Source organism: Sus scrofa, chromosome 6 (genome assembly GCF_000003025.6).
Source record: "Sus scrofa isolate TJ Tabasco breed Duroc chromosome 6, Sscrofa11.1, whole genome shotgun sequence".
In the NCBI taxonomy this organism is placed as follows: Eukaryota; Metazoa; Chordata; class Mammalia; order Artiodactyla; family Suidae; genus Sus; species Sus scrofa.
The window spans coordinates 17,844,505-17,871,707 of record NC_010448.4 but is presented as its reverse complement, the minus strand read 5'-3'; the positions used below and the strand labels follow the sequence as shown (position 1 = coordinate 17,871,707).

The following is a 27,203-nucleotide window of genomic DNA, read 5'->3' as shown; positions in this document are numbered from 1 at the left end:
CTGTTTCTTCATCTGCAAAATGGGTCTTACAACTTTCCTTACTTTATATGACTGGCCTAAAAATTAGATCATGTAAGGAAAATACCTAGCAAAATCCAAAAAATGGTAGCTTTTGAGGCAGAGCCCTAGACCGGAAGTAACTTTGCAAATAGCTGAAAAACGAGTCGTGTGATCTCCTGTGACCTGGAGTCTTCAGTCCCTCGTTTGACCAGATGATCCATAAGGCTCTTTACTCTGAGTCTCCCTGTTCTTTTTCTAGAATGACCTATTTCTTGCCAGAAGTTCTAGCTCCCAAGCCAGGAGGATTTGGGACAGAACGAGAAGCTCCTAGGAGCAGGTACACTGGCACTCTCCCAGTTCCAGATCGGACTATAGATCAGACATGAAAAAGGCGTGGAGTCCTCTCTTGTTTCCTGTTGGACAGTTGGAATTAGGAAAAAAAAAAAAATTATGGTGACCAGGGGAATGGCACGGAAATGAAACCGCAGTGGAAGAATTTTAAAGTAGTGACAAGGAGAGACATGATGGCTGAAGAAATAGTCTCCTGGGTTAGATGGCTGTTGTGTGGGTGTCACAGAGGGCTTCGTGGAAGCTGGAGAGGAGAATGCCCCTTATTGTGCTCTAGGAGCAGCCAGATCTGGGCAGTGTTGCTTGTCTGTGGACTGAAAGAGGGAGTCTGGGATCTGTACCTGAGTCTGGGGCTAAAAAGGCGCAGCAGCCCCAATGGCAGTGCAGGGGGGATTCGGGGGTGCGTGAGAAACCCAGAGAATCCTCTCTCGGTACAGCTGCCCCCATGCCATCTCCAACCTGAGAGGCTTCCTCACAGAGCTCCTCAGACAGCAGAAAGCAGTTGGGTCGCTCTGGGGAATGTTAGCCCGGTGGACAGGTGGCCGTGACGCTGTCTCTCTCCTCCAGGTGCTGAAGGACGTCCTCAGGGATCTCTACCACCTGCTGAAGCATGTGGTGCGTTTGGAGCCCGATGATGTGGCCAAGCTCCATGCCCAGCTGGCCCTGGAAGAGCTGGATGAGATAATGAGAAACTTCCTGTTCCCGCCACAGAAGTTGGAGAAAAAGATCGTGGTCCTGCCATAGACCAGCCTCAAGGGCGTGGAGGAGGCAGAGGGACCCAGCAGCCAGGGCAGTGCCCAAGCGCTCCAGCAGGTGGCCCCACTGCCTCTTTGGTGTGGGCAAGATGGCTGCCTTGGCAGGGGCGGGGACGTCTCTGGTCATTTGTGCCTTCAGGCTGAGCTTCTTAAAGCATCTGTTTAGCCATCCTGCATCGAGCCTGAAATGTGTGCCTATAAAAGAGAAAAGATTACAAATCCCACCAATCTGCCCGTTTTTCACCATCCTGTAGCATTTAGAGAAGGATGGCCACCTCATGGAAGAATACTTTTAATACAACCACTGACATTTGATTAAGTGACCATTCTCTTCTTGCGATTTGAGTAGAAGAGGTTGGCCACCTGTGTGTCACATATCTTGGTATTTTCTTCTTGGTGAGATTGTCCCCTCCTGTGATGAGGAACAGCCAGAGCTGTCATCTTTGGCTGGTCAAGACGCACCTCAGGGTATGGAGATGCAGTTGGAGGTGGAAGGGAAAGGAAGCTGTTATAAAACCTGCAAAAATGGAATAAAATTGTCTTGACTAGAAAGAATAACAGGTCTGCATCTGGATTTCTGCTGAGATGGAAAGCCATGGCCTTGAGGAGGATCTCATCTCCAGAAAAGAGAACCAACCTGCCTGAACCTTCCAAAGGAAAAGGGTAAGCGCTGTGTTTGTCCCTCTGAGCCGTTTTCTTTCACTCTCTCTGCCCCTGTTTGGATAGAGGTGCCCTGATTACAGGAGAAAAGAGCCACAAACATCTCACATGAGAGCGCTGATGTCCTGCCTTGGGTGCTCTGCTCCTTTAGAAAGAGGAATGCTTAGACGGTGTGTTCCTACTTAATGCCTGTTGGAAAGCGCATTGCACACTGGTGACCTGATGCCCAGTTTATTGAAGACATTTCACATGGGGCGCTGCAGACGCCTTTTTATCTTTTTACATATTTTGGCCACTGAATTTTGACAGCAGCTAAAAGACAGGACGAAAAGGAGACACTGGCTGAATGCTTCCGACAAGCCCTCCGGGTCCTCACCCCTTTGGTGAGGCTGGCCAGTCCTCAGCTCTGCAGGACTGGATTTTAACACCTCAACAGGTTTTATCCCCACTCTCTGCCGACCAGGGACAACAGAACCAAAATACAATGTTCCAAAACTCTCAGGTGACTAAAGGATCAGTCCACAAACAGGCCCATGTGCCAGTTAACAAGAGGCTGTTTCCCTCTGGCCAGACTGCAGACACGGTCCTTGGCTTTGAACCCGTGTGGTGAGCATCCCTTTGAAGAGGACAGCGCACAGACAACCAGCCACCAAAGGTTAGCCTAGCGAGCGGTGAATGAGCCCGCAGGCAGTGAGGTGTTTTGAGGGGTATTTCCGATCATCTAAGGTAGCTGAATCAACAATGTCTAGAACTTCAGGATTGGGCTTTCAAATCTGAAGCATCTCCTTGGAACCAGCTGAATATACTCTGAAAGTTTTTCTTTCTCGGCCTTTCTCTAACTAGAGTCTATAAGATCCACTGAAGATGATCAAATTGGGTATATTAGACAATTGGTTTAACAGAACTTTATTTGCATTCAGTGCATTCGGGTTCTGAGGACGTAGCCTAATGGATCGGCTTGAATAGACTAAGAAACTCTCTAGTCTCAGGAGTGCCTCACGCAGCAGCCTAGTCTCTTTATCTCCATTTATAAATTGCCTCTTAATTTGAGTTATTTGGCAAGTGGCTAAAAGTATCTGTTCTTTATTGATTTTGATGGATTCCCTTTCAGAGAGTGACTTTTTCTGACCTTGTTACCAAATTCAAGGGAAAGGGAGATATCTCAATGTGACCCCCCTAAACACCAAACAGGAGCAAAATATTAAGAGCTTCCAAATGATTAAATAATTCCTCCATGTTTATATAGAGAGATGTATAGATCTCTCTACCCGTATATGTTTCCGTCCTTGGGAAGGAACATAAGAATCGAGAGCTTTAGGATAACGGAATCGCAACACTAAAAGAAGGCCCCAAACTCAGAGGCAATGGCAACACTTTCCAGCACAGGCCTGGGAGGGTCTGGTTGTGTCACACGGCAGTGGCAGTGGCAGCCTATCTGCTGCGTCCCACCTCTGCCTCTCTTCTCCCTCCGAGGCCCAGGCCGCCGCCTCCCTGCTGCCCTCCTCTCTCCCGCTGAAGTTCTCCTGGCCTCTCTCCCGCAGGCCTCGCCCCTCGTCCTGGCTCCCAGCGCAGCCCACACCCCCCTGGATCCCTCAGTGGTCTTTGACTTGGCCCCCTCCCAGCTCCCCCAACCCCCTGCTGCTGGGCCGGGTCTGCAGAGGACGGCGCTGGGGCAGGAGACGGACAGGGCCCGGAGCTGTGGCTGCGGCCAAACTCCAGGGGCCCGAGCGCCGGCTGCTTGATCAGGTTGGACTTACTGGACACTCCGGAGAGTTCCCCTCTCTGCCCTGTTGCCCTTCTTACTTGGCCCCACCTTGCCCTCCACACACGCTCTGCTCTTTCCTCAGAAGACTCTTGTCTTGCCCTTTGCTGCTTTCCCCTCTGCACACACCTGCTTGTCCATGTTTCCACGTTCCGCTTCCTCCTCAGTGCCCTTGCCCCGGCCTTCTCAGGTCTCTGCTGCGCCATCCACACAGAAGGGCTGCCCAGGCACTGGCGGGTAGGAGGGCGAATCACAGACAAGGGTGACAGTTTATTGAGCACCTACCACGGGCAGATGCTGTACCAGGCGCCGAACTCGCCGTGAACAAAACCATATCTTCAGGGGCAACTTCCCTTGTAGTGGAAGGAGACAGACAGTAAAGAAGATAAATAATAAGATAGGCTATCAAGTGGTGATAAATGCTCCAGAGAAAGTCGGAAAGGGGATGAGGCCTGTGGGGGCTGAAAGCCGGAGGTGTGGGTCCGTTGTCTGGAGAAGGCTCGGTGAGCGGTGGATGCTGGAGTCAAGATCAGAGGGACATGAAGATACCGGGGAGCAGAGCAGTCTGGGCAGGATGCCCAGGGCTAAGGCAGGAGGGAGGGGAGGGGAGCAGCAGGGGGAGTGGGGGTGCGGGAGGGGAGGGGCCAGGAAACATGCAGCCCCAGGGCCCCCAGACCTGTTTCTATATGAAGCTCCTTCAGCTTGTTTTTAGAAAGTGTTTTCAGGCCAGGATGATACAAGCTGTAAAATGGGCAGTGTGTAGAACCAAGAGGAGTTCACACCCAACCATGGTGTCTTCCTCGATCTTTTTGGTATGTGAGCCCCATCCGCCTTTACCACTGCCCCTGCTCTGGCTGCAGCCAGTTCCCCTTCGTTGGCCCCAGAAGAAAGAGGAAAGCGGACGTGTCAGTGTGGCCTCCGTCCCCGCCCTGCTTCATCCCTTTGTCTGTGAGATCCTGAGCGAATGGAACCTTGCTTGCCTGCTACCTGCCTGTGACTCCGGCAGTCACTGCAGAGCAGGGGTGGTCAGGACCTCTGAAAGGTGATCAGTTGGTTGGGGGTGATTCGTCTGACCTGTACAAAAGCAGACTGGCTTCTGCAGAGAAATCCAAAAGCTCAGCTGGAATTTCAGTGGCAAGGGAGCGAGAACCGGGAGCTGAGTTCCAGGCTGGGCTGTGGGAGGCACCCGCTGTGTCCTGACCACGGCAGGGGGTGGGGGTCCTCCTTCCCCCGCCCCCTGGACAGCAGTATGTGTGACCTCTAAAGGGCCCAGCTTCGTCCTTCCGCGAGCTCTGCAGCCACCAGCTCCTGCAGTCACACGCAGCAGCCTCCTGTGGTGCGGGCACCTCGGGCTTCCTGCACCACTCTGCTCCCTACTCGCCACTCGGGGGTTGGGGGAGTTAGCTGTCTTCTAGGACACGGCTGCTGCACTCGTCCCTGCTGGCAGGGCTCAGAGCTGTGTCCGGCTCACCCCGTGCGTGCTGCCAAGTGTAGGGGCAGCGGAGACCTGTGCAATCAGGTCCAGAAGGGACTTCGCCCACGTATTTTGAAGGGTCATCTTCATCTGTCCGTCTGTCTGTCCTTCATGCTGAGTCAGTGGTTCCACACTACCAGGAGGGCTTGGGTATTACCTGCCCCACTACGACACCCCACAGTCCCCCGGGGCCACGTAGAGTAGCAAGATCAGTTGCTCTGTTTCCTCTAGTCTGGAAGGTCGTTTTTTATCCATAAGCTGGGATGATTCTCCCAGCGCCCCGTGGAACAGAGAGGCAAGCAGTCGTTATCCCGCTTTGGTGGAATTTGGCCCACGTCTCCTGGGGGGCTTGAGGCTGACTCTCTTGAACATCTGTTGAATCGTCTCCCTGCCCCCCAGTTAGTATAAAAGCAAAACCCGGAGTTCCCGTCGCAGCGCAGTGGTTAACGAATCCGACTAGGAACCATGAGGTTGCGGGTTCGGTCCCTGCCCTTGCTTAGTGGGTTAACGATCCGGCGTTGCCGTGAGCTGTGGTGTAGGTTGCAGACGCGTTCGGATCCCGCGTTGCTGTGGCTCTGGCGTAGGCCGGTGGCTACAGCTCCGATTCAACCCCTAGCCTGGGAACCTCCATATGCCGCGGGAGCGGCCCAAGAAATAGCAACAACGACAAAAGACAAAAGACAAAAAAAAAAAAAAAAAAAAAAGCAAAACCCTTTTCACTAGAGCGCAGCTTGGGGAGCACGTGGGGGCTCATAGACGCCCATGGCCCTGGCCCGGGGTCCCACCAAGCAGTTGTTAGGTCTCTGCTGACCTGTGCTGAGGGCTGCCAGCCACACCCCCTGTTCTGGCCCTCGGCACTCCAAGTGCCCAGGCCAGCAGGGCCCGAGTTACAGACGCCCTGGCTGCTTGTGCGTGCGTTCTGATGACCTATGTTTTATGAATTATAACAAATTTAAAGCATTTGTAACAGAGGAATTTCCACAAGGCCACCTTCACTCTTACCCCAAGGTTCCCACTGACGACGCTAGCATACATGACTGCTTTCAAAACCAGAAATGGGATTGTTATTATAAAGAGTGTGCCATGTATTTTTTCATTTTTGTATTTTTAGGACCACACCTGCGGCATGTGGAGATTCCCAGGCTAGGGGTCGAATCAGAGCTGTAGCCGCCGGCCTACACCATAGCCACAGCAACACGGGATCCAAGCCTCGTCTGCAACCCACACCACAGCTCACAGCAACGCCGGATCCTTAACCCACTGAGTGAGGCCAGGGATCGAGCCCATGTCCTCATGGCTACTAGTTGGGTTTGTTACCACTGAGCCACAACAGGAACTCCTGCGTATTTTTTCTTAGTTGCACACTTTGGAGCCCCTCTCCTGTTGGTACTTAGACACCCCTCTCTTTTGCCATGGTGGCCGGTCTTCATCATGTAGATGAGCCATCGTGGCTTTAGGCATTGGTCTCTTGATGGTCAATTGAGTTTTTCTAATTTCCAAAGACTCTTCAGTGTTTCTCAAACCTAACTCTTTGCATGCTGAAGTGTTTCTGTAGGTACGTCCTAGGAGGCTGGAATGCCTGACTCAAAAGATGAGAACACTTTCGATATTAGCACCGAAACGTCCACCAACACGTTAGCGCTCATCTCCACTCCTCCAGCCTCAGCCAGCAGCGCTCTAATAGCCATGAAACGCAGGTTCAGCCTCCGCAGCCGAGGGGTACCGCCATTCTCTAAATCACTCAGAACCAGGGAGTCTTCAAGAGGTGGAGTTTTCTGTGTTATCAAAACCACCGGTAGGTGCACAATAAACTCTCTTTGCAGAACCACCAGTGGCGGCAGTCCAGATGCAAGCCCTCCACCTGGCGAGAAACCCTGAGCCCCTGTTCAAGAGAGCGTTGGCGAGGCTCTCAGCTCTGAGACTGTCCTGAGTGTAGAGTGTGCCTTCACACACTGGGGTTTGACCTGTCCCCAGGATAGTGACTGTGGTTCCCAAACCAGACTCCGGACATAGGGTCTGATGGCCCCTCAAAGCCTCAGGATGACAGATCGCTTAGCTCTTATCACCGTGTGTCATGGTCAGTTAACACCATAGAGAGCTCATCACGCTCTTCTGTGTGTTCGATGTGTGTTAATCCACTAAAGCCTCACACTGAGCCCATGAGGTATATTGTTATTCTCCCTGTTTTACAGAGGGGAAAACTGAGGCACACAGGAGGCTAATTGCTTGCTCCAGATTACACAGTGAGAAGTAGCCAAACCAGTATTTGTAACCAGGCAGCCTGGCTCCCAAGGCTGGGGCTTTTAGCAGCTGTGCTTTGCTGCTGCTCGCTAGACATTGTGTTTCCAAATGGTAAAAACTGTTCTTCGGGGGAGTGCGGATAGAGAAAATGGCTCCCTGCTTGTTCAGATGGGCCAGGTAATGTCAAACTAAACTTCAGCCCTGATTCCTTCCCATAGTGTCCGCATCTGTCAGTATCCAGCCTCAAACATCGGAGCTTATTATACGCCTTGCGTTTGACCTTGTGGTTTGCCCAGCAGCCGGAGGTGAGATTTGCCCGGCTCCCTAGCCCGCCTGCTGCCGGCCTCTCCTTGAAAGCTTCATTCTGCTTTCTGGCCGTGGCTAAGGTAGCGGACCCCTGAGGCTGCCTTCCTGGGGCAAGTGTGCAAGTCTTCTGTGAACTCTAGTCAGGGCACTGAAATGTCTGTCCCCTTTGAAGGTTGCTGATTTTGTTTGTTTGAACACTTTCGCCTCCTGAAAGCAGGGTTTGGGTTCTCCGATTTTGGTGTCTCAGGATGATAGCAATGGATCATTTTCATTCTGGCATGCGTACATTGATAGCTCTATTCCACTCTATTCCTCGAGAGGGGAAAAACAGGATTGGAAGCCATGGCCCTCTTTTTGCAGAAGGGGAAGAATAAGGTCCAGAGAGATAAGTTCCTGCAGATGGGAAAGAAAAGGGGGCCTAGAGCAGAAAAACTCCTGACTTGAGTCACTTGCTCTCGGAGTGCCCAGTTGGCAGCACGTCACTCCATCGCACTTGCAAGGAGGCTGAGGGTGCGAGCCTTGCTCTCAGGAGAGGGAGGTTTGCAGGGCGGCTTCAGAGCTACAGGAGCATCCTCTCGCCTGGGAAACTAGGAAAAGCTCCTGGGCCTTTAAGTGGTTTATTAAATGACGGAAGGTTTAATCTTCCCTGTCTGCTTTGAGAGCTAAAGCCTGCTCAGAAGAGTGAGTGCCTGGGTGGGGCTTTTCTGATGTACAGCCCTAGTCATCACAGCACAGGTAGCTCTGCTGGGGAGAACAAAGGCGCCTGCTCCGAGCTTCCAGAGTCTCTTGAACTTGAGCAGCCTCTCCCCGCCCTGCCCCCCCCCATACACACACCCCTTTCTTAGACCACACACCACTTCCCAACCCTTAAGAACCATGGTGACCGCAGTAATCCTAGGGAAAGGCCAGCCTGAAACTAGACTTTTTACTGAAAGAAAGGTGATGCTAAGCTTCAAAGAGCTGGGCCTGGGGGGAGCCCCCTCCCTCCCTCAGCCCCTTCCCAAAGACACTATCAGTGTTGTTCAGAGATTGCAAAGAATGAGGCTGCAGCGTCAGCCAGTGGGTGTTTCACTGTGTCCGAGGGAAGGACCATGTGAGAGTCGAGGGGACTTCATGCCCCAAGAGAGAGCAGCCCGGATCCACTACCCCAGTGCATCCTCTAGGTAGGAAAAGCCCCCAGTGTGCAGAAGTCCTGTCATCTATAAAACAAAAACTAACCCAAGCCAGTTTTGGGTTTTGGCAGCTCTGTGCCCCTGGTCCCCCCACCACCACCGCCCCAGTTCTCCTGGAAAGAGCAGCACCTTTGCCAATGAAAAGATTGTCTGTCCATCCAATTCCAGGTAGATCTGGGCTCTGGCCCCGCCCAGCCTGTCCTGTCCTGCTGTACGTTTCTCCTTGGGCTCTCTCCTAATTTCCACTTCAAATCAGCATCTTTTCTCCTTCTCCTTTTTCCCTTCTGGCTTAGCAGCTCACTGATTCATTGTTCAGTGTTTAAGGTCAGTTAATTCACACAGGTGTGGCAGGCAAGGTGCTAGAGGCAAGGGGATAGACACCCGTAGGCTCTGGAGCTCACCCCAGGCCTGGCTGGCTCTCAGCTGTCCTCCCAGCGCCAGAAATGCACTTGCAAACCCAGCTGAGGAGAACCTGCAGAATGTGCTCTCAGTGCTGGATGCATAATAGAATCTCCTAGGGAATTAAATAAGAAATTCAAGCCTGGGGCTCACCCCCAGTGATTATGACCAAATTGATCCGGGATAGGGTCCAAGCATTAGTGTTTTTTTTCAAAAGCTCCCCAGGTTTTAAAAGTCTAATGTGCAGCAGCCAGACGTGAGAGCCGCTGCATTAGCTTATCTGGTGAGAAAAGGGGAGCTCGGGGGGTGGGGTGGGTGTTATGGCGATGTCCCAACAGAACAGGTCTGAGAGCGGGACATCCTTGGGGGTCTGTGCCCATGAAGGAATTGGTGGGAACTGCCCCTACCCTTGGCTCTTCTCTAATTGCTTTTATGGAGCATCCTCTGTGACAGTGAGTAATGGTGCCTTTAATCAGAAAGAGGATATAAAGCAGAAGTGCCAGCACATTGAAGAACTGTAGCTGATGTTATTGCAACAAGAGCCAAGTGAATTTGGAATAAGGTTACCTTAAGCGCTTTGTTCCCCTCCTGCTGATCCTGTGCCTGGGACTGTGGGCTGGGATCCTGGGATCGTGTTCTGCTAAGGTCGGGGAAAGCGAGTGTGCACTTGTGCCGTGAGCATGTACCTGTGTGTCCGTTCTGTGAACAGTGTGTTATGTGTACGTGTGGGTGTGGACATGCCCGTGGGTACTGGCACACAGAGGAGACAGCTCCTCCCTGGGCAGAAGGGCAGTACTGTTGACATTCTTGGAAATAACTTTTTTTGGGAAAAGCATCTTTTCAGGATACTCCTAGAGCCCACATTTAGTGCACCTGCCTCCCTTCCTGTCCTCAGAATCACCATGACCCTGGAGGAGGGGGTGAGTGGGGGCTGACACCAGCTGGGATGTGCCAGGCAAACCATGTGCCCTGTCTCAGGGCTGTGTTGCCAGGAGGTAGGAGTCTTTTTATAATTCACTCAGAGTTGCTGGATGAGCAGGCACAGCTCTGCGTACTCCCCCTTCCCTGCAAAAATTTTCTCAAAGGAACAGTGGGAGGGATTTAAATAAAGCAACTTACTCTAGAGTTTTGGCTACCAGTAATCCTATATCCTGGCGCTGCCAACTTTAACTGCTTTCTTAGTGGACTCAGGTTGCCAGACCTTTTTCATATGAACTCACGTGTGATATGGGCTGTGTCCCACCGAGGCCCAGTTTAGAAGGAACTTGTGTGAATTTATAGTTCATATCATTTTAAAATATCTTTTTACGGAGTTCCTCCTATGGCACAGTGGGCTCAAAATCTGGCTGCAGCAGCCTGTGTCACTGCTGAGGTGTGGGTTTGATCCCTAGCCCAGTGCAGCGAGTTAAAGGATCCCTCGCTGCCACAGCTGTGCCATAGGTTGCAGCTGTGGCTCAAATTCAGTCCCTGGCCCAGGAATTTCCATATCCTATGGGTGCAGCCATAAACTTTTTTTAAATAAATAAAAATACCTTTTTATTATGAAATTTATACTTACTAATATTTGAAGAATACAGAGAAAAAGGCAAGGAGAAAAAATGCATTGCTCCACCACCCAATCAAACCTGATCTTTATATCTGGGTGAATTTCTCCCCTGCCTTTTTTTTTTTTTTGTCTTTTTGCTATTTCTTTGGGCCGCTCCCGCGGCATATGGAGACTCCCAGGCTAGGGGTCAAATCGGAGCTGTAGCCACCGGCCTACGCCAGAGCCACAGCAACGCGGGATCCGAGCCGCGTCTGCAACCTACACCACAGCTCACGGCAACGCCGGATCGTTAACCCACTGAGCAAGGGCAGGGACCGAACCCGCAACCTCATGGTTCCTAGTCGGATTCGTTAACCACTGCGCCACGACGGGAACTCCTCCCCTGCCTTTTAATTCATGGGATTTAAAGAAAACACCGTAAGCGCAGTCATTCAGACACGACAGTTTCTGTAACCTGCCGCTTTTCAAATTTAACTTTGCGTTATAAGCATTTCTGTGTATCCCTACATCCTTTTCCTAAACATTATGTTTAGTAGCTGCACGATATTCCAGCGGGAAGGTAGATGATGGTTTCAGATCACCTTCTGCATTTCTTTCTGCATTCACCTAGGGGAGGGAGAGGAAGGAACGATGGCCAGGAAGAGCTTTTCCTGTTCAAGATTCCAAGAAAAGCATCTCCAGGTCTGGCTTGATGCTTGGTTATCGTTCTCACGTGCCCTTCTGGTCCTGACCTTCAAGCCAGCATAAAAGAACCTGTTCCCTTAGTAGAGGCTGGCAGCTCTGCCTCCAGCAGAGCAGAGGCCCCTTAATTTGAAATGAAAATGATTCTTCCATCCGAGGAGAGACTGGAGTTAAAATCGAACCATTGTAACTGCAGGACAGAAAAGTCCTTAAGGCTGCTGCTTCAAACACGGCACCTGGAAATGGTACTGATTACAGACTCCTTGTCGGCAAGAGGGGAGAGTTATGAAAGGAGAACTTTGTCTGGTGGGAGCTGCCTTTCTGCAGTCAAGGCACACACTTTCCACTTTGAATTATGTATTAACTAGTATTGCAGATTAAGCTGCCTTGAGGAGAAAGACCTATTTAGGCAGCTGGGGGACATAACCTGCTACTCTGTGGAGGCCAATTTAAATTCACCTTCATTAGCCTCAAAAGGTTTTTGATTGTGGTCAGCCCAGGGGAAGCTGATGGGATGAAGCCCAGAGGGACTGGGGGAGAGCTGGTGCCTTGGCTGCCATCCCCCCTTTGGCTTTGCTTCGCTAGAGGCTGTGGGCTGGATGCCAGGGTGGAGCACTGAAGCGCGGGGTCAGAGGGTGAGGGGGCCGCGTGGGGCTGGACCAGCCCTCCTCCCCTCCCCCACCCCGTCACCCACTAGGCGACCAGTGGCGCTGGGCAGTACCTGGTTACCAGCAAGATCGGTCTGCAGGTCCAAGCCTGAGTGATGACAACAGGGATCGAATGGCGGGCTCCTGTTGGCACAAGGTATTTGGGTGTTTCACGGGTTTGATTTGAAAATGAGTTGAAAGGTGAAATGTTTGTTGCTGGTGCTGTCAGCGTCCGTTACCGCAAACCCTCCAAAGCTTTGAGAATGGCCCCCTCAGCCTTCTGAACTGTAGAAGGGTCTCTGTCTTGATTAGTCCTCTACCTCTACCCCTCATTTGTGCCCAGGAGAGTTGACACCGCCTGCCGTCACCTCCACTTGCTGAAGGCAGCAGCCTCAGTTCTCACCCCTGGCCTTTCTCACCCCTTCGCTGGGGTTGATATGCCTCCTAATCCCTTGCCCAGCCCTTAGCCCCAAATCCCACCAGCTCAGCTGTCCCCATAAGGTTCTGATAACCTCTTACTTCCTTACTCAGATGTCGTCAATAGTTCTCTGTCACCTACTGGATAAAAGCCAGGGTCACGCAAGGCCCTCCAGAATCCATCCCGACGTCCTCTCCTCCTCCCTCTGAGGCTCGGCTAGACTTTATCAGACACTTTCTTCACAACAGGCGCCCTTGCGAGATTTTCCATGTAAATTTCTTGTTTTATCCAGGCCTCTCTCTTGCTGCCTTCACTCTCCCACTCGTGCTCTGCGCTTCCTGTCTGGAAGCTCTTGCTTCTCCACACAGTTAGCTGGAGTTCGCCACGAACATCCACCCAGCCCATTCCAGCTCATAGGGATCTCTTTCCTGAGACAGTCAAACTCTTCCCATCAGATTCTCTCATCAACATTTAATTATAAACTTCCTGGACGGGTGACTTAAGTTTTCAAATGTATTTGTCTTCAAAATGGATAACCATCTACACGGCAAGTACCAGCCTGAGACTTCCCGGTGCCAAAGCACCCTGCTCAGAGCAGGCCTTCAGTGCGTGGTAAATGAACATTGAAATGCTGCAAGACTCTTCTGCTGTAGAGTAGAACAGGAAGCTTAACCTCTGGAACCTGCTTAAAAGCCAATTCAGCAACCTCCGAATTCACATTTTTAAGTGATTGGGAATGAAATTAGTCTTATTTCTAAATCCCCAGTGGTAAGCAGAGATAAACCCGAGCTTCATTGTATCAGCCCCTTCAAGATTTCCCTACCCACCTCCCCCTGAAGAGATGAATCAAATAGGGCACAGCAGAGTGGATGTTAATTACGGCAAATCCTGCCTGGCACAGACTGGCCACAAAGGTAAAGATGCTTCTAGTTGCCTGATAACACCAGGTTGCTGGCCCTGCAGATCAGAAAAAGAGAATTTGCTCCCCGGGGGGAAGCCATTTAGGGGGACCAAGGCAATTGATAGGAGCAGAGTGTTTACTGCTCTCGTGATGCTGCATCTGGTGTTCATTTGGGAGGTTTTAAGTGACTAGTGAGGTTGTGCTGGACCAGACTACCACTACCTCCCAGGAGCCAGCTGGGATAGGCACTTAGCTTGTGGGACAAATTTGGAGCCTTAGAAATTAACTGGGCAGGAGATGATCCTGGAGCAGCCCCGGGAAACTTGCCCCTGGAGAAGTCATATTCAGGGTTGCTGAGGGCAGACAGGAGCTTTCCAACCTGGCTGCTCCATTCTTTCAGCGTCTAAACAGGTCCCTTGCAAGCAGCCACTTGGCTGGATCAGACACATGTGGCCTGGCCCGTGGAGCATTTTTTAACATTTGAATTCATAGCTCACTCTTGAAAATGAGGAAATGTCACATCAAAATCTGGATTTATGGCTTCTCTTGACAATGGAGCACCTTGGCCATGTTGGGCCTTCCCTCTCAAAGGGGCATCTCCTTTAAATGGGACGTGTCACCAAGTGTCACATCCTGGAGGGTTGGACATGTGGAATCCATAGCATCAGCAAGCAGATACCACTCTCCAGTTGAGGTTAGCTGGAGTTAAGCTTTCCTGAGCACTTACTCCCAGTCTCTTCAACCTTTGTGACAGTTTTGTCACAGTGTCTTTTCTGGGATGAAGACACTGAGGTTAGTGCCACACGGCTAGTGGCAGAACTGACTCCAGAGCCCTCCTCTTAACCAAGGGTGTCTCTCCCCACCTGTGCATTGTTAGCTCTGCTGAGGGCCCCAAACACCTTTCCATTGTGAATCGAATCCTAGCTTTTAAAAGCACACAGAAAACAATGTTTAAGCCATGTAGCCTAATAGTGATGATTTTCTCAAGCAAAAGTGTGAAATGATTTATGAAGGCAAGATGGGGCTGGGTGGAGTAGGTGTTCAGGAGACAGCTCGCCTGGGGGCTTGAGGAGTGAGCTCTGTGGCCCAGAGTGAGGAGGGTGAGCCGGTAAGTTCCTGAGAGGAGCGGCTCCAAGACCGCAACTCATGTTCCCATACATTTGTTGCAGCTTGGGAAGAAGGCATGGAAATGGTCTCAGGTGTATCTGGAGGCTATGTAAATTCACTTTGTATTAGTCTTCAATTATACCTCCAACTTTTTCCTGAGATTAGAGACCCACTGTGTTCAGCTGGTTCTAAACTTCCTTCCCCTGCCAACAACTCGCCACCTTCCCCTCCCCCCACCCGCCCAGCCCACCTCACCTCACCTCGTCTAGCACCCGCCTTTAGGAATTCGGCAACCTCTGGTGATTATTAGATCAGTTCAGAATTTAGAAGGTCATGGCGTCGGGAAATAAAAGGTGTAAAAAGGGGAAGGAAGAATTGGTTTGGGGCTTTAAAACACCACAACTTCCAAGGTTCTTGCAAATCCATTTGCAGCTTTTGCAAACAGCCTTAAAGTCATCAGCGCCCCACTGCGGAATTCAAAACTAAGCTTGTCACGATTGTTAATTCCTTCTTTGACCCGTCTTTTTATATGTAACAAGTATTCTCCGTTTTGGTTTTGGGTTTGTTGGGGTTTTTTTTTTGTTTTTTTTGTGTGTGTGTGTGTGTGTGCCGTCTGGAAGGTTCTGCAGCCCGGGCTTTAAGGAGTACCCCATCCAGCGCACAGCTCCTCCGCGTGCAGCACTCGGGGGATTTCTCCTCGCTCGCCCGCTTGGCAGGGTGAGTAGGTTTCGAGGCTTAGAACGCTGGGCGCCGGGGAGAGGACTGGGCGCACAATTTTGGAAGCCCCCTTGGGTTACAGTGGAAGTTAACTACGCTTCCGGTTCCCAATTAAGCACCGTGACCACCGCCCCCCCGTCCCCCCCGCCCCGCCTTGGGCAGCTGGACCTAGAGACGCTCGGCTTTGGGCCACGCTGGGGCAACCCAGCTTCCGAGAGTGCGGAGACTGAGTCTTTGCGAACTGGAGGAGCCGCGTCCACTCGGGCCCCGGCGTCGCCCCGGGCGCCGGCCGCGTGGGGCTACCGCGGGCAGAGCCGCGAAGGGGGTGCGCCCTCGCGGCCCTCGGGGGAGCCCTCCCACTCTTCCCAACTTTCCCGGCCGCAGAGCCGGAGGAGGGCGTCTCTCCCGGCGGGGACGCGCTCGGTACTTAAAGCGCCTTGGCGGGGCCGAGGCTCGTCAGTCTAAGCGCGCGGCGGCGGCGGCGGCGCACAGTGGAGCGAGGCGCGGCGGCGGCGAGGAGCGGGAGGAGGGGCATGGAGCCGCCGCGGGCCTGCTGAGCACCAGAGCGCGGGCAGCCGGCGGCACGGTGAGCAGGGGCCCGGCTGGCCGCCTCGGAGGGGCTGGGGCCGCGCGGGGTACCCGGGCGCGCGGGGCTCCAGGCGTGTCTCTTGCTGAGACCCGCGGCCCCTCACCCGCGTCCCCGGCAGTGAGGGCGCCGGGAGTCCAGCGCCGGGAGGCGGGCTGAGGGCTGCGGCATCTCCAGGCTTCCCGGCGGCCGTTCCTGCAGCCCCCTCCCCACTGACCCCTCCTCCCTTTCTTCCTCCATCCTCTCCTCCTCCTCCAGCTTTTCCTCCCTTCCTCCCTTGCGGCTCCGGTTCTGTGAATGGATTGGGAGGCGGACGACGGTGAGGGGCACGAGGCTGGCTGGAGTCTCTCCCTGCCCCGGGCCTGCCTTGGGGTTCGCACCTGTCCAGGCACCAAGCTGCTCGGCGCCCCAGTTCCTGCGGGTCAGCCAGGCCATGGCCGCACGTACCGGTGGCCTGGGCTCCCCTTCCCTTGTCAGCTCGGAAGGGCCGGGAGGGCGGCTGGGCGCAAAGGAAAGAGCCCCCGCCTCGCCCGCAAGTTTCCATCCTTCCGCGTGTGGGCCCCGCAGCAGGGCACACCTGTCAGCTGGAGAGGCTGCAGACTGGGCAGCCCTGCAAAGTTTCGGGGGTAGATGGGCGGCGTGTGTCCTTGGCCGGGGTTGTTTTCCCCTCGTCTCTGAGAGTGGGGGGAGGCCTTGGGGAGCGCCCCCAACATCTTGCCCTTGAAGCCAGGTGCGCATCCGCCTGCAGAGATTGAGCTCTTGTGGAGCCCTTAGGAGCAAAGGGCATGGGGGCCAAGAGGCTCCCCTCCGCCGGCTTGGGGGCGACGGGGCCACTTCAGGCAGAGCCTGCACCCGTGCTTGAATGCGCGTGGGTTCTCCGGCTGTTGGACCTTCTTGAGTCCTCTATGGGGTACGGGTGTCGGTGTTATGCCTCCAATTCCTGAGCGGGGGAGGAGGGTGTCCTGCCCGGAAAAGCGGGCCGGCGACGCCGAGGATGCCGCCTTTGTCTGCAGGCACACTTTGCCAAGGTAGCCGGGGCCCCCAAGGAGAGAAGCGGGGCCTGGTTCAACTGACTCCTGGGGTTTTCCGTTCCTTCCCGGCTGGGTCGTGGGAAACCGGCATGTGGGTGTGGTCGGCACAGCCTGCCCCATAAGGCCAGGCTTTGGCGGAGGTGAGAACCGTGGCCAGTGCCTTCACCTGGTGGGCACCGCCTCCGGCACTGCACCGAGGCGTGGCGCCGGCGCCCGCTAGGTTGCTGGCTTGGCCTCGGCTCCCCCTGCCCTTTCCCAGAGCGCAAGCAGGCAGTAGTGCCCGCAGCGCCCCCAAGGCAGGTAAGCTCTAGAGGGCGATGGGGGCGCTCCGGGGCCTGGGTGCCGCTGGGCCGCAAGAGCGTGCGAGGGCGGGGGGTGGGGGGCACGGGGAGGGTGAGAGTCCTGCAGAGGAAGCACGCCGCCGCTCTCCGGGATGGCGGGGCAGAGCGCCCGGAGACCGCGCTTCCCGGAGAGGCGAGGCTGCCAACAGCACTTTTCCGGACCCAAGCTGCTGGAATACTGCTGGGTCCTGAGTCTCGGCTGAGACTCTTACTGTGTGAGAGGAGAAGAGACCCGTGGGCAAGAATGTTTTTGTTGAGGTGGGGGTCTGGAAGCGGTTTTAGTGAGATCTGGACTTGGAAGTGAGACCTCATTGTCTCTAGAGGGTGGGTCGTGGCGGTGGAGGAAACAGGCTTCCCCAGATCAGGCAGGTGGCAGGGAGAGGAGCTGGGGAGAAGGCCTCAGAATGCAGGGCAGGGAGCTGTCCTCATCAGCCTTTCCCCACCTGCCATCAACCTTCCCACCTGGCTGGTCCTTCGGGGTTGCTAATCAGTAAAATGAATGACCTGAGCCCTAGGGAGCAAGAAACCAGTGGAATGCCTCATGGGTTGGGGGGCAGGGGGATATTAAATCCCAGAGAACTCCCGCAAGGTCAGGCAGCCAAGGAAGTAGCAGAGCTGTAGCTCAAGCACAAGTCCTGTGGTGCTGAGTGCTGGGCTCTTTTCATAAAAAACACAGCTGTTTCCAACTGGGCAAGATGCTAGAAGCCCTGACTTAGTTGCAGACAAAACCTGGCAGCATTTCCAGGTGTGGGGCCGAGGGATGTGCAGAGACTCTCTGCGGGCACTAGGACCAAGTGGATGGGGCTTCTCAGGCAGCCACCCCTCCAGGCTGCTGCAGCGATGGCTGCAGTTCCTCTGATTCCCAGTGTTAGGCTTCCAGGAGGGCTGCCCACACCCCAGCTCTCATTTCCTCTTCTTTCCCTTGTCCACTTTTCCCGGTTGCTTTCCCTTTCTTTCCTGCTTCTCAAGTGAATGAGAAAAAGGTGAGAAAGCAAAGAACACAGGGAAACTTTGTGTTACTGATTTAACTGTTTTGAGAAATGGAAGGGAGCCGTTTCCTTCTTTTCCCCTGGCACCTCTTTGTTTCCTGCTGTTTCTCATTTTTTCCTTCCCTACTTTCTTGATGGGCCTCATTGGTGGCTACTGGGTATAGGCAGGTAGAGACTGCCTACGTGCCCCTGCCCTTCCTCGTCCTTCCTGGCCCCTGAGGTGCTCAGGTTCACCCCTACTAAAGCTTTCCTAGGAGAGCCTCAGGTCCGGCAGACCTCAGTTCTGCCCTCCACAGCTGGGTACCACACAGGTCTCTCTGGCTTTGCTTTGTCCAACAATAATAACTGCTACCTTAAGTGCTTTACGTACGTAACCCATTTAATCCTCAAAGATGCTAGGAGGTTAATGCTACACTTTTTACAGATGCATTAACTAAGGGGTAGAACACAGTCTCACAGTAAGTGGCAACACTGGGATTTGAACCCCGGGAGTCTGGCTTCTGGGTCTACCAACAGTCTTGGTCATGCTCAATCAATGGTAACTGTGATGCCCCCACTCCCACTGAGCAGAGATGCTGCCTCCTGCCTAACCCCACCTCTCCTGCCTTCTACCAGATGCCGGTGCAGCTGACAACAGCCCTGCGTGTGGTGGGCACCAGCCTGTTTGCCCTGGCAGTGCTGGGCGGCATTCTGGCAGCATATGTGACAGGCTACCAGTTCATCCACACAGAAAAGCACTACCTGTCCTTTGGGCTGTATGGTGCCATCCTGGGCCTGCACCTGCTCATCCAGAGCCTGTTTGCCTTCCTGGAGCACCGGCGCATGCGGCGGGCAGGCCGGCCACTGAAGCTGCCCTCCCCGCTGCAGCGCTCAGTGGCGCTCTGCATCGCCGCGTACCAGGAGGACCCCGACTACTTGCGCAAGTGCCTGCGCTCGGCCCAGCGCATCGCCTTCCCCGATCTCAAGGTGGTCATGGTGGTGGACGGCAATCGCCAGGAGGATGCCTACATGTTGGACATCTTCCACGAGGTGCTAGGTGGCAACGAGCAAGCCGGCTTCTTTGTGTGGCGCAGCAACTTCCATGAGGCGGGTGAGGGCGAGACGGAGGCCAGCCTGCAGGAGGGCATGGACCGTGTGCGGAATGTGGTGCGGGCCAGCACCTTCTCCTGCATCATGCAGAAGTGGGGAGGAAAGCGAGAGGTCATGTACACGGCCTTCAAGGCCCTTGGTGACTCCGTGGACTACATTCAGGTAAGGGCGCCCCCACAGGTGTGTGTGTGTGGATGTGTCCAGCCAGCCAGACGTACTCTCCTTGGGGATTTTTTTGTGTTGTGCGCATTCCTCCTTGTGCTGAAGGTGGCAAAAAGGCATGATGTTTCTCAACAGCAGTCCTGGGGTCAGAAAGATCTCGAAGGAGATCCTGGTCCTGCCATTACTTAGCTCTGTGACTTTAGGCAGGTATCTGGATTGGTATCCCAATAATAACAGCACATAGGTGTACAGCATTACTTCATGGCATACACTGTTATAGGCACTGCAATAATCCTCCAAATACCCCTGGGGATAAGTACTGTTATTATTTCCATGTAAAGAAGCTGAGCCTGAAGCACAGCGAGGCTGAATAACTTGCCTAATGTCATGCAGCAGTAAGGTACAGAGCCAGGACTTGTGCCTAGGAAGTCTGTCCTTGTCCGTTGTGCAACAATGCCTCACCACTGGCTACCTAGGGATGAGCTCTTCCATAAAGAAGTGTGGGGGAAAAGTAAAAGAGGTCATGTTCCAAAGCACTCAGATAATTTTAGTTAGGGGCTGAAAAGTCCTCCTCTTCCCGGCATCAGGTTCTTGTCTGTGCGGTGGAAGGACACAGGTGTGAAGCAGGCCCCAGCTTGACTCTGCACCAGTCTTGGCAGGGCCAGCACCCTGAGCAGACCCTGCCTAGCATCCAGTCAAAGGGAACATTGACACACACCAGCCTAGAAATTTTATTACATTGACAAGATTACATCACTCAGATTTTCAAATAACGAAACTTGGAACTGATGAAAGCTCATGCATCTCAGTGCTAAGTAGAAACTGACACCCAGGACCCCCAATTCCTGGCCCATCATGCCCTGTCCCCTCCTCTGTTCCTGCCCTCTCCACATGCCTATCACCTGAATGGACAGAGGCTGTGCACAGCCCACCTACATACCAACACGGTCCTGCTTACTGCATGCCAAGTACTCCAGTATTTAAATTTTCTATACTGTACCTCCCCTAAATTTAGCTTGCCCCAGACTTTTTGGTTTTGGCTGTCTGGAAAGATGCATCCTTGCATGAGAATGGAACATCTGGCTTTTCGTGTCTTGCTAGGCCCCAGGACCTCATCAGTCTTAGAGGGAGGGATGTGCGAGACAGCTTTTTTTTTTTTTTTTAGGGCCGCATCCCCAGCATATGGAAGGAAAGTTTCTTTTCTTTCTTTCTTTCTTTTTTTTTTTGGTCTTCTTAGGGTCACACTTGCGGCATTTGGAGGTTCCCAGACTAGGGGTCAAATCGGAGCTGTAGCCATCAGCCACAGCCATGCTGGATCCAAGTCGCGTCTGCAACCTACACCACAGCTCACGGCAACGCCGGATCCTTAACCCACTGAGTGAAGACAGGGATCGAATCCAAAACCTCATGGTTCCCAGTCGGATTCGTTAACCACTGTGCCATGATGGGAACTTCGAGACAATTCTTGATTCTGCAGTTCACCTAGGTTTCAAGGGGCCTTTGAAACTTCCTTAGGGACTCAGAAGGCTTAGAAAAAAACTCTTGAGCCCTGACACATGCTCAAGCTGTAGTGACTCTGTCATCTATTCCCTTGAAGCATAGAATCTCCCCAAATAATGCTCTACTATGCATCTTTCTTTGCTGTGTGTTCTGGTGGATCAGCAAATAAGCTCATACACATGAGCCAGTCTTTCTTTTTATGGTTCTGGGCTCATTGCCTGGGGCAGCCCCAGGCTCCGGTCAGTGAACACCCTGGACTTTGTCTGTCTTCTCCAGCCCTGCTGAGGGTGTCTTTCGCTCTTCAGGAGGTAACCCTGCTCCAGCCAGTGGGGAAACTCAGGCAGCTGAGAGCTCTAACTTCCCTAACCTTGCTCAGCTGGAAAGACCTCCCTGGAGTGAAGGAAGCCAAGCAGCACGAGGAATGGGATAGGGTCAGGACAGGAAGTAGTCATGAGACCAGCAGCACTGGGAGGCCTGGCTTGGCCTGTAAGCTGAAGACTGTAAGGATGTGGCAGGTGGGAGGTAGGTGGAAGAAGCTGTGATGGCTCTGCCTGCTTCCCCCTCTGCCTTCTGCTGCTTGCCTGTGGCCACAGAGACTTCCCACATGGAGAGCCAAAGTACGGGGCTGGTGTTGAGGGCCGCCTCCTTCCTGCAGGCTAATGGGCGCTCACTCGGCAACCTCAGTAAAAGGATTTTAGGCTTTTGCAGAAGAGGGTTTGGGCTCGTCTGTGGATACTTTGCTCTGTCAACTCCCCTACCCAGCGGTTATGTGCCCCTTTGTACCATCTCAGCAATTGTCTGAAAATGGACAAGCAGTGAGCCACCAGGGTAAGTGTTAGTAGCACAGGTTCAGCTAGTAACAATCACAGGCCACCTACTAGAATCGGACCATGAGCTTCCCAGCAAAGGAGGGCAAGCAAGCAGGATTGGAGCCAGGTTCTGATTGGAAGCAGCTGCTGCCAGCTTCCAAGCCCTTCCAGGGTAGAATCAAGGTGAGAGCAGGTCTTGGCCATACTGTGCCCCGATCTGAAAGACTGGGCCAAGGGAGCACAGAAGGCCAGCAGTCATGTCACAAGGCCTGTGACTGAGTCAGATACATCCTCCACTTAGGTTGCGGGTTGTCTAAGAGGCCAGAGGCTGAGACAGGGAAGACCCTTGTTCTTAATCCTAAGATAACTTTGGGTGGTAGCCTTTGGCAAGAGCCATTACTTGGCCTTCTGAGAAATGTCTGCTGGCCCTGGTCTAGCCACTATTCCCGTCATCTGATGTGTGACTTTCCTCTGGCCCAGCACAAACATTCTGCTTGGTTTCTCTCACCCCAGTGGGTGTTAAGCCAGGTACTCCAACTTCTTTTTCTTGATTTCCTTTGTTATTCATCTTAGCTCTTCGATGTAGCATAGATCTCGTTGCTAGTGGCTTGAAGTGAATCATGCGAAAGAGGGTTTTGTCCCTTAGGCAGTGAGCAGCCAAGGATGTGTGTGTGTTTGTGTGTAGACCTGAGGTCAAAATGGACTAACAGTGCATTTCCTCTGCAGGTGTGTGACTCTGACACTGTACTGGATCCAGCCTGTACCTTCGAGATGCTTCGAGTCTTGGAGGAGGACCCCCAAGTAGGGGGAGTTGGGGGAGATGTCCAAGTAAGCTGTAACCAAGGATCCCTGGGAGTTGGAGAGTCTAGATTCTTTCTGCTGCTGGTGCTTTTTTGTTTGTTTTGGGCCACACCCACGGCATACAGAAGTCCCAGGCTAGGGGTCAAATGGGAGCTGCAGCTGCCAGCCTACACCACAGCAACACCAGATCCAAGCCCTGTCTGTGACCTATATACCACAGCTCACGGCAATGCTGGAACCTTAACCCACTAAGCGAGGACAGGGATCGAACCCACTTCCTCACAGATACTAATCAGATTCGTTTCCACTGTGCCATGACGGGAACTCCACTCTTTGTGCTTAATTCAACTGGATGTCCCCAGGAAATGGGCATCTTGACTTCCTACTGTTTTGGAGAGGGAGGGGTTTTCTCTTTGACAGTTTTCTCCGGTATCAAAGAGCTCCCCTTTCCTGCTCTTTTTCAGCCTGGGGTGCAGGAGAAATCACTTAACAGGGATGTAAAGAGCCTGTGCTGCTGGGAGGGGCACAGTTTTCTGGGGCCATCCATCCCAGAGGGTACTGCTGCTTCAGCTGGTGGTGCAGCGAGCCCCTCCCTGAGAAACCCTTGCTCCTAGTGACATGAGCTCTAGGCGGTATGCTAAGAATAAGGGGCCCGATCTTCTTCCAGAGGGTACTGCTGGCAACACACCATGTCTTCCCAAGAAGCTTTCCAAATGCAGGAAGGGTCAGGACAGGTGGCTGAGGTGTTACTTTGCTTCTTTCTCAAGCCTTTCTCTCAGCCACCACCACAGGCTGCCTCCTGAGATTGAAGGTAGCTTTGACTGCTGGAGCAAATTCACTGGGACAGTCAGTGCAGATGACAGAGTGGAGAGGCATGGGACTGGTGCTGGGGAGAGTCACTAGGTGTGGTTGGCTCCTCTGAGCTCTGGCTGGGTTAGGGCTCATGGCCAGGAGTTGGAGCAATGGGCTACAGAAGTTAGAGTACAGGGAGGCTTCCTGGTCTCTGGTGTTTGTCTCCTGGGGCTCCTGCCCTCAGGTAAGAGACCCAGCATCTCTGGTTTCCTTGCAGATCCTCAATAAGTATGACTCCTGGATCTCCTTCCTGAGCAGTGTGCGGTACTGGATGGCCTTCAACGTGGAACGGGCTTGCCAGTCCTACTTCGGCTGTGTGCAGTGTATCAGTGGGCCCCTGGGCATGTACCGGAACAGCCTGCTTCAGCAGTTCTTGGAGGACTGGTACCATCAGAAGTTCCTAGGTAGCAAGTGCAGTTTTGGGGATGACCGGCACCTCACCAACCGAGTCCTGAGTCTCGGCTACAGGACTAAGTACACAGCACGCTCTAAATGCCTCACAGAGACCCCCACCAAGTACCTCCGGTGGCTCAACCAACAGACCCGCTGGAGCAAGTCTTACTTCCGGGAGTGGCTCTACAACTCTCTGTGGTTCCACAAGCACCACCTCTGGATGACCTACGAGTCAGTGGTCACAGGTTTTTTCCCCTTCTTCCTTATTGCCACAGTCATACAGCTTTTCTACCGTGGCCGCATCTGGAACATTCTCCTCTTCCTGCTGACAGTGCAGTTGGTAGGCATCATCAAGGCTACCTATGCCTGCTTTCTTAGGGGCAATGCAGAGATGATCTTCATGTCTCTCTACTCCCTTCTCTACATGTCCAGCCTCCTGCCAGCCAAGATCTTCGCCATTGCTACCATCAACAAATCTGGCTGGGGCACTTCTGGCCGAAAAACCATTGTGGTGAACTTCATTGGCCTCATCCCTGTGTCCATCTGGGTGGCAGTCCTTCTGGGGGGACTGGCCTATACAGCTTACTGTCAGGACCTGTTCAGTGAGACGGAGCTAGCCTTCCTGGTCTCAGGGGCCATCCTGTACGGCTGCTACTGGGTGGCCCTCCTTATGCTGTATCTGGCCATCATCGCCCGGCGGTGCGGGAAGAAGCCGGAGCAGTATAGCTTAGCTTTTGCTGAGGTGTGACATGGCCCCCAAGCAGAGCGGGAAAAGTGCAATGGGTAAGGGAGGGAAGGGGAATGGATGAGAACACATGGGGTGGGAGGGAAGAGGGAGTGCTGTTTTACTTTCTTAATGGTCCAAAGGACAAACCTGAAGTGCAAAGAATGCTGACTATAGTATGGCCTGGGACAGTTGGGCTTAGAGGAGGCAAGGCCAGCTCAGGTGGGAGGAAGGAGGGTTATATGTTTTCAGGCTGCCTGTCTACTTGCCTCTGCACATACAGTGGCCTCTGGGAAGGATTCCACTTCCTCCCCTGGGATCCAGAGGGAGCTCAGACATGTGCTAAACCAAACAGTAAGTTCTACTCAGTGGCAACTTCTGATAGGTAAGTGGGAGGTGGTGGGAGTTTCTGAGACCCAGGCCAGCTAGTAATGTGTTCTCCACCCTCCTCCCCATCCAATGATCAATGCAATCAGACTGTGCCTGAGATAACGCATCAGAAAACAGGGTCCAGGAATGGTGCTTTCTTACATACCCCATTCCACAGCTCAACCTCCCAAGGAGGAGCCAGTCTAGCAGGGAGTTAGCAGTGAACTGCTTTCGAGTGTGTGTATATATACGTTTATGTTAAAAAGGAAAAGTTTGCCAGGAGCAACAAACACTGGTGGTGGTGCTGAAGGCTTTGAGCTGAATGTATTTTACCTGTCAAGTGCCCAGACCTCTAGATTAGCCTGTCTGTGATCTCTGCTGGGGAGATGAAATGTTTTGGTCATCTGCCAGGAAGATGAAATCCCAATGTGCTCAGAAAGGGAGTGAAGGCTCGGGTATTTCAACCTGTATACTCTTGAATTCTCTCACATTCAGTTCTTGAGTCTTAGCCTACTTGCTTCACTTCACTTCAGAGTGATAAAGTCACTTGTTTGACCCTCCTCCTCATTGGGTAAGTCTTCTCAGGTGGCGAGTGAGAGAGCCTGGACTCTCATAGGTCCCCCCCACCCCGCCCCACGACAGGCAAGCCTGCCTTCAGCATGTGAGGGGAGAACTATTAAGAGCCTCTGACCCAACTGGCTGGTCTTGGAACTGCCTGGACAAGTTCCCTGGCGGCTAGGTAGCACGCACGACTTAAGAGTTCCTGACAATCACCTCTAATGGGAAGCTTTGCAGTGTTCCCTAAGTGAACCCTCAATCCAAGTCCATTCTCCTCAGTGGCTTCTCCAGGGAGTCCTGACAGCCAAGTGTGGACAGTTACTGCTGCACTGGCTTGCTTCTGTCCAGAAACCAAACTAGGAGATGAAATTGGTTCTGAAATTCTAAGGTTCTTACTTTCTCTCATGCCTCTTGAAGTGGTTTGATTTCCCTCTGCTTTTTTTTTTGGGGGGGGGGAGGCCATTTTCTATAGAGTTGCAATCCATAGACTGTTCTGAGCACTTGGGTTCAACCCTGGGATCCTGACTAAGCCTTTGACTTAGGGTTGTTTGCTCAAGCAGGCTCTCTGAGAGGGACCTGCTGAACCCTCAGAACCAGCACAAAGGTGGAGAGGAGTTGGGGGGGGGGGCAGGCCTCTAGAATGCCCAGATGCTTCCTACAAAGGAATGTGTGCTCGGAGCCAAGGACGGGCAAACCCTGGTGCTTTCCTTCATCTCCCGTGAACTTGACGGTTTTCCAGGGGCAGCCAACACTGCTGCATGGCACAGACCTCAAGTTCAATTCAACTGCTGGTTGACATAGGGCCCAGTCCATGAAGGCTGGGAGGAGGTGGCAGGCATTTGCTCAAGTCAGTTGTTCCAGGCTCTTCCGTGTTTTTGCTGGCCAAGAAGTAAACTATTTTGAGCACTACAATGGAGGAAATCCGGTCAGCCAACTGCAGAGCTCAGACTTCACTGAGGGCTTGTTTTTCTTCAGCTTTTACTTGAAGGTTAATGTAGAATGGATGCCCAGATGGAGAACTCTGGGCTGTCCTCCCATCAGCTCTGCCTTGCTCTGTGGTTATCAACTTCCCCCAGATCAAGAGTAGGCAGGTACAAGTAGTGGGTTCACAACGCTTGACCTCGACTGGTTTTTTCCTAAGTTATTTTGTACATTTTTCAGCAGCAAAACCAAACTGGGTCTTGAGCTTTATTCCCATTTCTTGCAAGGGAAGAGCCTTTATATACAATTGGACACATTTTGGTTTTTTCCTGAGAATTTTAACCCTCTTTTGTATTATTTCTACAATAATTTGTAAACGTATTTATTTTTACTTTTTTTTTTAAATTTTACTTTTCAGGTCAAATTTTTTATACTGTACTTGTTTGTCAAAATAAAGATTCTCACATAATGCTGGTATCTTGGAGCTACTTCCTCCCTCTTTGTACTTAATGAAAGCTGCTCTTTATTCCAGTTTGAAAAGATTAGTACTTGAGAGCAAGCTCATTTTGTCAAGGTAATGCCGGTGGAGCTCAGAAGCAAGGTAAGTTGCCTCTGGATACAGTGGGCCCAACCTGAGAAATGCATACCTGTGGTAGCTTTTTTTTTCTTTTTGCTTTTCAGGGCCACACTTATGGCATATGGAGGTTCCCAGGCTAGGGGTCTAATTGTTGCTACAGCTGCTGGCCTACATCAGAGCCACACGAGATCTGAGCCACACCTGCGACCTACACCACAGCTCATGGCAACACCGGATCCTAACCCACTGAGCGAGGCCCAGGATTAAACCTGCAACCTCATGGTTCCTAGTCGGATTCATTTCTGCTGTGCCACGACAGGAACTCCAGAGTGGTGCTTATTTTTATTGTGGAGGGTGAACAGACTCT

At 52.8% G+C, this 27,203-nt stretch overlaps 2 protein-coding genes across 6 annotated transcripts in view; both read left to right on the top strand.

Moving 5' to 3' along the window:
- The window catches only part of TANGO6 (transport and golgi organization 6 homolog), a 201,506-nt gene extending 199,848 nt beyond the window's left edge, over positions 1-1,658 (top strand). The window contains 1 exon segment of the mRNA XM_021093875.1: positions 916-1,658. Within this exon segment, the coding sequence (XP_020949534.1) occupies positions 916-1,092 (177 nt within the window). The 3' untranslated portion in view covers positions 1,093-1,658.
- Positions 1,377-26,734, top strand: HAS3 (hyaluronan synthase 3). Of its 5 annotated transcripts, none has more exons than XM_021093589.1 (4): positions 1,377-1,766; positions 18,697-19,332; positions 22,368-22,469; positions 23,512-26,733. In XM_021093589.1, exons 2-4 carry the CDS (start codon positions 18,697-18,699, stop codon positions 24,433-24,435), a joined length of 1,662 nt encoding a protein of 553 aa, XP_020949248.1. In that variant the 5' UTR covers positions 1,377-1,766; the 3' UTR covers positions 24,436-26,733.

Bases quoted from the DNA above. Each gene is read 5' to 3' on its own strand.
- HAS3 (XM_021093589.1), top strand. From the start codon at position 18,697: ATGCCGGTGCAGCTGACAACAGCCCTGCGTGTGGTGGGCACCAGCCTG. The intron at 19,333-22,367 runs GTAAGGGCGCCC...TTTCCTCTGCAG, and splicing joins ACTCCGTGGACTACATTCAG to GTGTGTGACTCTGACACTGT. The intron at 22,470-23,511 runs GTAAGCTGTAAC...GTTTCCTTGCAG, and splicing joins GAGTTGGGGGAGATGTCCAA to ATCCTCAATAAGTATGACTC.